The sequence below is a fragment of the Platichthys flesus genome, chromosome 2 (genome assembly GCF_949316205.1).
Source record: "Platichthys flesus chromosome 2, fPlaFle2.1, whole genome shotgun sequence".
Classification (NCBI taxonomy): Eukaryota; Metazoa; Chordata; class Actinopteri; order Pleuronectiformes; family Pleuronectidae; genus Platichthys; species Platichthys flesus.
The window spans coordinates 3,820,247-3,828,182 of record NC_084946.1 but is presented as its reverse complement, the minus strand read 5'-3'; the positions used below and the strand labels follow the sequence as shown (position 1 = coordinate 3,828,182).

Below are 7,936 nucleotides of genomic sequence, written 5' to 3'. Positions count from 1 at the left end.
ATGTGCAACTAAAAGAATGAACTAAAAGAGTCCAATACTCACTGTAGAGCCAAGCGGACGTCTCTGGGCTCATCACCAGAAACCACACATTTTACATGAATCATCTGTAGTACATTGTCATTTCTATTAGGACTTTCAAATCCGTCACAGAGGACAAAAGAGGCAATAGACAACACAAGTAGCTTCGATTTTGTGGATGCTAATGTCCGTGGCAAACAAAAGAGAAAATTGCCTCCGAGAAAGTAGTGTGAAGCAATTAAAGAGCAGAAGTTGGGGCCCAGAAGCTGGTGTACTGTATGGTATTACTGCAAGGTAACTTTGAATGAATCCACTTCCAAACCTCAGTATTGAGGGTTTCAGAATACTAAACCATTTGACTGCAGGTCATATACACATGCATTATTTGTGAGCGTTGTCATTTTACCTTCCCAACAAAAGCAAAGAAACAAAATTTGAGTTTGTTACTCGGGGGCTCTCATTAAATTGCCATGAAGAGGCAGCGGGAGTTTTGGAGAGCCTTTACGTGAAAGCAATGCGAATGTGAGCTCAGCGTCAACAGCAAAATGAAGGAACGAGAAGCATCCTCATTTCTATACAGTGCATTAAAGAAATGATGTGTATTGTTTGGTAATGTCAACAAAAAACAGCTTCCCAGACCAGAGACAACAAGGAGGGGAAGGTCTAAGCAGATTAGTGAAAATATAGCTCTATGCTAGCAGTGTTGAACTATAACATGACTGTATAATTAAACATAGCTACACATAAATAAAAAAAAAACAACATTATGCTGCCTCAGTTCAGTTGCTGCAGATGTGCCTTAATTCCAGTTTGAGAAATAGATGAGCTTCTGGGAAATACACTGCTAATCCTTTTACAAGAACTCTGGAAAAGGATCACAATGATAACAATGTTGGTGAGAGGTCAGAAGCAGAGCAATGCCACATACATGTTTTTTTTCCAACAAAACTGCATTCTCTTTGCAGGAGCTCTTTTGCTACAGACTCTTGCCATAGCAGTGGTGTATCTAGGATATCTTTAAATCAGCGGCCACAATTTAAACAAAGGTGCTAATAATTCAGAATTATCCCAAGATGCAGAGATGAGTCAACAAATTCGAATTTTGCGGGCAGATTAAGAATCGGTCGTCACCCTGTGTATATAGCTAGCTACCCACATTTAGCTTCATCCATGTAGAATAGGGACACACAAATAATGCCAAACTTGGATTGGTGTAGCTGTTGTATAAATTGAAATAGAAAAATTAGCAAATTGTGATAAAAACAAAAAATTCTTGGCTCGAGAAACCACTACATATGACTGTGAGGGATGTCAGGAGCACAGATATCTCACACGCAACCGTTTCTGAAGTGATTCATTTTAAACACAATATCTGGCTCCATGAAAGGAGGAAAATTGCAAATTACCGAGAAATCAACCGCCTCACTCGTGATTCAAAATCACTTGCACCTTCAACCGCATTTGGCAACCAGCTGAGTGGTGACATCCAGTCGTATTCTTCCTGGTGCCCAGTGCAGCCATTAAACCTGACCTCTCTTATTATGACTCAAATCCCACTATCATCCTCACCACCTGCTTATGCCTTGATTTTTGTTCACCATTATTGCCTTTGCTAACATTTAATGCCCATGTACAGTATGTGATTGTTAAGGGGTTTAATCTTTCACCTGATTTCCAGTTGATCCTTTGATATCTGCCTAAAAGAGCAGAACATTATTCACAAGTAGTCAATTTTCCAGCTGCTTGTTTGACTAAACTCAATCCTTTTCATGGAGCATAGCCATTACATCTCACTGTACAGATAATGAGCTAACAGAGTCAACAAACATAGAATTACCTGTGAGTCAATATTTGGATGCAGCTTGTACATTTGTCCGCCCTTCAGCAGGACAACTGCGGTGCCATCACTGTGCTGCTCGACTGTATTAAAACCTAACCAGTTCATAAAACTGTCAAAGTGGCAGTGGCATTTTATAATTTTCAGTGGCCAAAAAAGGATTATTTTCCTGTCAGCAGAGTAAATTCATGGTTCCACTCTGGAGTGATCAATATTCTGTCCTGTGATATCATCAAAACACCCTTACATGGAAGTCTTATCCAGGAGCTCCCTGTAAGACATAAGACATAATGATATCTGGGTTTGTCATACTGGGGTAAGCAGAGGAGACATGTGAAACGTAAAAGTGGACCTAACAGTTATCACTCAGCAGCCGGGGGTGAGTACAGTACGCCATCACACATCCATCCCTCTTCCATGTTCCACACTGTCCGCAGCTTGGGGGGGGGGGGGGACTTTTAGAGAGCTGAACTAATTCCATTTCTCAAGCTCAATGAAGTTCTGTTTGTTATTGCACTGAAGGCAGTTACACAGCTTCAATATCCTTCCCAAGCACAAGCTCATCAGAATTTATCCTTGACCCCATAAAGAGAGCGAGGCTTTACTTTGTCAACAATTCAATCCCTTAATTCTTTCCCATTTCATAGGCTGATGGAATCTGCTTTCACTATGGTTACATAGCTGCTGTGTCTTCACTAAATTGTATTCTCTGCACAAAGCATTGAGCCAGTATAGGGTGTAACATCAGCAACACATATGGATGACCACTAATATACCTCTTCATGCCAATATCATACGTATTGATCTATATACAGTAGCTTTACATTTTACCTAGGGGCAGTAATTGTTGTGTTATTGGTTCCTTGATGACTTTTCAGTATAAAAAAGGACATTATATCAGAAGGCAGTAGAATTACTGCAGTAGAATTACTGTCTTCTGGCTGGAATCAGTTGGAATCAGCTGCTAATATTTTGTGTTTGATTTACCAACCCAATTACCCCAATATCCTCCTGTCCATCCTACTTTCAAATTGTATATATGATTATTCATCACATATTACCCAAACACCATGGCTTTAATCAATAACGAATTTTAAGGTCATAGACTTGGCCCCATGAGGCTTCCGTGAAATGTTTTTTGTAAATGAAAACAATGACATATCCTGGATATCTAGTATCAAAAGTTCTAAAAGGATTAATAATCTAGATACCGAATTTGACTTCTCTGGTTTCATCTTTTTAGATGTGAGAATTCATGATTTTATGTTTTATCTAGTTGTAAACATTGTAGTTTGTTTTAGAAAAAAGAGAGAATGAATTTGAAGATGGCGATCTGGCCTTGCTAAATTATGATCTACATGGGTCAATATTCTGAAGCATTTTGTAGAATAAGATGTTAACAGACAAGATAACTGACAAATTGATCAATAATGAAAACAAACAAAAACTACCAACTACCCATTACACACCCTGATCAACTGAGGTTAAGAATGTTTTTCTAAAATACAATAAAAAAAAAATTATAAGCAACTTTAAAGGTAGGCTAATAGTTGCAGTATGCATTAAAGTACAAAACCATCTCTGGGCAAACCCGGTGCATCTCCAGCTTATCATTTAACACACTGATGAGGCCAGTTCTACTTACGATCAGACCTTTAGCCACACTGTCTCAGGCCCATCAAGATGGGGCATCTATCACCGTGATGTAAGGTGTGTGCTGCCCTGGAATTGACTTGGAAAGAACAATGCGTTTACAGTGTCTGAGTCCAGTGTCTCTGAAGGGACAGGCCTTCAATTCATCTCTTCACACAAGTCCTTGGACATCATGGGGGGTCCCAGCCACATGGAACGTCATCCCAGAGATGATGAACTGGTACACTGACATCAGGGTTGGACCTCATTAATACTGTTGTTGCTGAAAGGGAGAAAATCAATCCCTGCAGTCAGTCAAGCCCCACCAGCTTTTTTCCAACAGCATATGAATATATACGGCTCTGGAATGAGAAGCTGAATCAAATATTAAGGTGTGTGGTAATGGCAGATTTCTGATTCTAAATCATCGATTTATGAAAATGCCCCAACCTTTAAATTCAACCTTTGAATTCAAATGGGATTCTTGAATCTCCAAGTACATATTTCAGCATTCCGAATTGGGAAGAGTTGGATTGAGCTGGCACCCTGGTTAGAGGACGAGCCGCTCATGACTCTATAGTTAGGTAAGGTAACAATGTCATAGTCATCAGAGATTATTTGAATCTTTTGAAGTATCATGACACCCCAAGGATGTTTGCATACCTTAAAAAATACCCCTCAGGATCCATCCATGACCAACACTACTGTCAACAGTGCGTCAAATGTATTAATACTCTTTGTTATCAAGTTATGAGCCTATAATTCAAAGACAAGAACTTGAAAATGGTATACAACCACTCTTCACACAGCTGTAGCTCATCATGTCTTTCATATCTATGTCATAGAGTGCAAGTAGAGAAGGTATGAAGCCATGACTGTGCAAAGGCAGTGTATTGTGACGACAAAACATGACACGACTTCCTGGTTGGCTGCACTGGAGGAAGAATCAATCGAGGAAAGATGAGAATCAGAGAGGGAAAACTATCTTGGAGGAGTCTTATCTGACCATCAGGCTTGTGCTGACAGGTGGAGGCGGACACAGCCAAAGTCCTGAAGGGTTCAGAGAAAGCTGAGGCTTTGTTTGATGACATGTGATTGACAGTGGTGTGGAGGGAAAAGTTAAGGCTTCAATGAGTTTACAGGCAGTATCACGAGACTGTGTGTGGAGAAACTTTTGCAGCACATACCTTACACCTCTCCAACTTTCACATTTGGATCTGTAAATGAGAAAGACATGCATCAGAACTTAAATTGAACTAAAATGTAAATACAGACCAACAAAAAAAGCTATGTGTCTATGCCGTAGCACATTTTCGCAGGAGTCCGGTTACAACTGAAGGTGAAAGTCATGATGCTGCACTTCTGAGTGATTCAAAAAATGAGACTTGAAACTGCATCGACAGCACAAAATCACATTTGGCTAAATAACTGTCTCATACATAAGTGAGGGCAGTTCAGTGCAAAGCTAAGCCACCAATTATATAGTGAAACTGCTTTTCCAGAACAGCAGGTCTAGGACAGATGTATCCCAGTGGCTTTTACAAGAGAAGAGCCAGCCATCAGAGGCAGAGCATCAGACATCCAGTATGTCTTGCAACTTATTTTCTAACTCTTCTAAACTCTTCTTAATTATGCACCAGGTTTGCACCAAATTTAGCTCTAACTCTGCACTTTCAAAATGTTCTTCTTATACCGTGGAGCCATTTTAACCTACATCAAAACAAAACGTTGTTGGGAACTTGTTTCCGTCAGTTCCACATTTCCTCTAATCCTCATCTAGCTGAGAGGATAGTTTTGATATGAACCCAGCAGGAGTTGGCAGACGCCTGCCACGCTCTGCATTTTTGTTTCGGAGCAGCTGATTTAGTGGGACCCTGGTGTATAAACCTCAGCTTAAAACACACAGGAAATTACAAGCTGAATGTAGCAAAATGACCTATGTGCTTCTTTAACCTTGCGCAGATGTGCATTCAGACGTGTGTGTACTGACAGATGCCATCATGACTGTGGGTCAAAACATTTCAAAGAATATTGTGTCAGAGCCCAGCTGTCACATAAGCAGACGGATGCCTTCAATTCACAGGAAAAATGGAGGGCGGAAAATCTCATCGTTTACAGGGCTCAGCTGAAACACATGGAGGGCACAGTGTCTGTCAGCAAAGTGAAAAGGACTCTCTCCAATATAGCTGCTGCTGGACTGAGTGAGACAGTGTAGCAGCCAGCTCGAATTTGTCTGACGGACTGCTTCATTAGGCCGAGGTTGTCTTTCATAACCAGCTAATAGGGCTTTAGTCTTCCCTCACTCTTCCTTCATGAGAATTGTGTCAGGTTTTGGGCTCCCGGTGTTCAATACTCCACTAATGAGAGAGATCTATCAGCTGTATTGAGCTCCGCTCCATAGAGGTAGGTGTAACAAATGCTGGCAGAGGTAGCGCTTTGACAGCCTCATCCATGCTGTGTTTTCCCAAACAAAGCTACCGAAGCGCGGAAAATCCTTTACTAATGGCATAATGGTACCCCGCCTGTACAAGGCTGCTTTCAGGACACTCTGAGCTTCAGATGTTCTACTCTGTCACTACGAACCAGGCCCGGTATGGGGAATCTTGGAGGGGGAGGGGAGCGAGGCATCAGAAGGAGCAAGGTAAGCATGTACCGATTGAAAACAAGACGACTTGCCCAGAGGAAATCATAAGCTGTCAGTGTTTGACCAACAAAATGATTAACCTGTTTTTTGTCAAAAGCAAAATCGATAGCGGATCGTAAATAACAAGTCGGCAGCGGCAGTAGCGCTGACTAGAGGCCTCTGGCCCTGTCAGCTGCAAATATGGGGGGGGTGAGACACAAGTCTCCCATTTATGCTAACTGACAACCGACAAAGATGAGATCACAGACATGGTTACAAAGTTGGTGATCATTGGCCTGATAAAACCCAGTTAATTACATCTTCTGAGGATACGAGAAGAGCCTTGATTTGTCTTCTCTTACCGAACAGTCAATGTTAGGACTGAAGTAATGAGCCGTGGTAATCAGTACCCGGCACTAATGGCAGCAACACCAGATGTAAACTGTAACTAACTGTATTAAGCATATATACCGAATGATTTTGTCCCTAGGGTTTTGCTCTATAGTTATGAATTGATCCATACAAGTAGGGGATTTGAGTGGCATTTGACTTTGTTGAGGTATTACAGTTATTTTCCTGCTTCAACAGTATTAAATAATAATAATAATAATTCATCTCATCACTGCTTTCCATTTAGGAACACTGTCACATTGAGACTTGAGTCCAGATTTGTTATCAGCTGAGTTTTGAGATATAAGCTTTTTACCAAAACCCTTAATAGATGAAGAGAAATAATTTTGATTCTGTAGTTCTTTGTTAAAAAATAGACTCAGACTTAAAGAGCTAGACACAGTCACGGAGGCCTGAGTCACGTGAAGAGACACAAGAGACACTGGGACTGAGTGTCAAAGCTGCAATGCTAGTCGTTTATCTGAAGTTTGATTTATGCTTGTGTCATTATTAATAAAAGATGCTGAAAAGGCAACGGAACAGTCTCTGGCAGTGTGTGGGAGAGCCCTGTGGTATGGTCATTTGCCACACCCTATAACGGATTCCGAACCTTGGCATTTTTAGTTACGCAGTTTACACTCTGGCAGAGGCAGGATCCATAAAAGTTGATTTACGATTAAGCTTGCTCGATTTCCTCTGGTTGTCTGTTTTCTTAAGAGTCAGCACAGTCAAGACATTGTGTTCTTTGTCAAAGACTCAAACTAATGTGTTTAAATTCACCAAAGTTAACTCTTTGCCATTAAACCTAAGGATTTACTTCTGCAAATAATCGATCATGAGATACTTTGCTCTTACAAGTCACTTTCGCACAAACCAGGTAAATACAGCAATGTTAGGTCACACCACAGTAATTATTCAGATTTCAAATCATCTGAAATGAGATTCAACCAACAAAAAGATCACAGTTCACGTTTTAAAACAAGGACCAAAAAATGCGTTGATACTACCTAGGTAAATGAGACTATAGAGTATGTTTTATTCATATTGGGGAGGCTAACCGTATATGGTATAGAGTTTACCCTGCAGGACCACTTCTTTGGGGCGGTCATCAACACTGTGTCACCAACAGCAGCATTCTTGCTGTATCCTCCTTACTGATGGATGGGTCCTCATCTCATGACCCTCTTTGTTCAAACTGAGAGCGGGCATGCAAAAGGGCAACTGCAAAAGGGCTTGAAAGCACAGGATGTGACAGGCAACGCCCACATAGCTTGACTGATTGAAGGGAAAATGAAGGATCAAGCCAGGTTGCCTCTTGGGAGAAATAGCGGGATGTTAATCAGCTAACTGCTCTTCTATGTGAATTGTTGCTTATTTTGACAATGAGTTGTTTGTTGCAGGTCTTGTGGTGGTGCATTCCATTTGTTTGAGTTTTC

The 7,936-nt window shown here is 40.9% G+C and overlaps 1 protein-coding gene across 1 annotated transcript in view; it reads right to left on the bottom strand.

The window, feature by feature from the left end:
- Positions 1 to 2,098: 2,098 nt before the first annotated feature.
- Positions 2,099 to 7,936, bottom strand: part of LOC133974524 (IQ motif and SEC7 domain-containing protein 2) — a 45,789-nt gene continuing 39,951 nt past the window's right edge. Inside the window, exons 2-3 of the mRNA XM_062412160.1 lie at positions 4,675 to 4,704; positions 2,099 to 2,126 (exon numbers count right to left, since the gene is read on the bottom strand). Of these exons, the coding sequence (XP_062268144.1) occupies positions 2,099 to 2,126; positions 4,675 to 4,704 (58 nt within the window). The remainder of the gene's footprint in view (positions 2,127 to 4,674; positions 4,705 to 7,936) is intronic.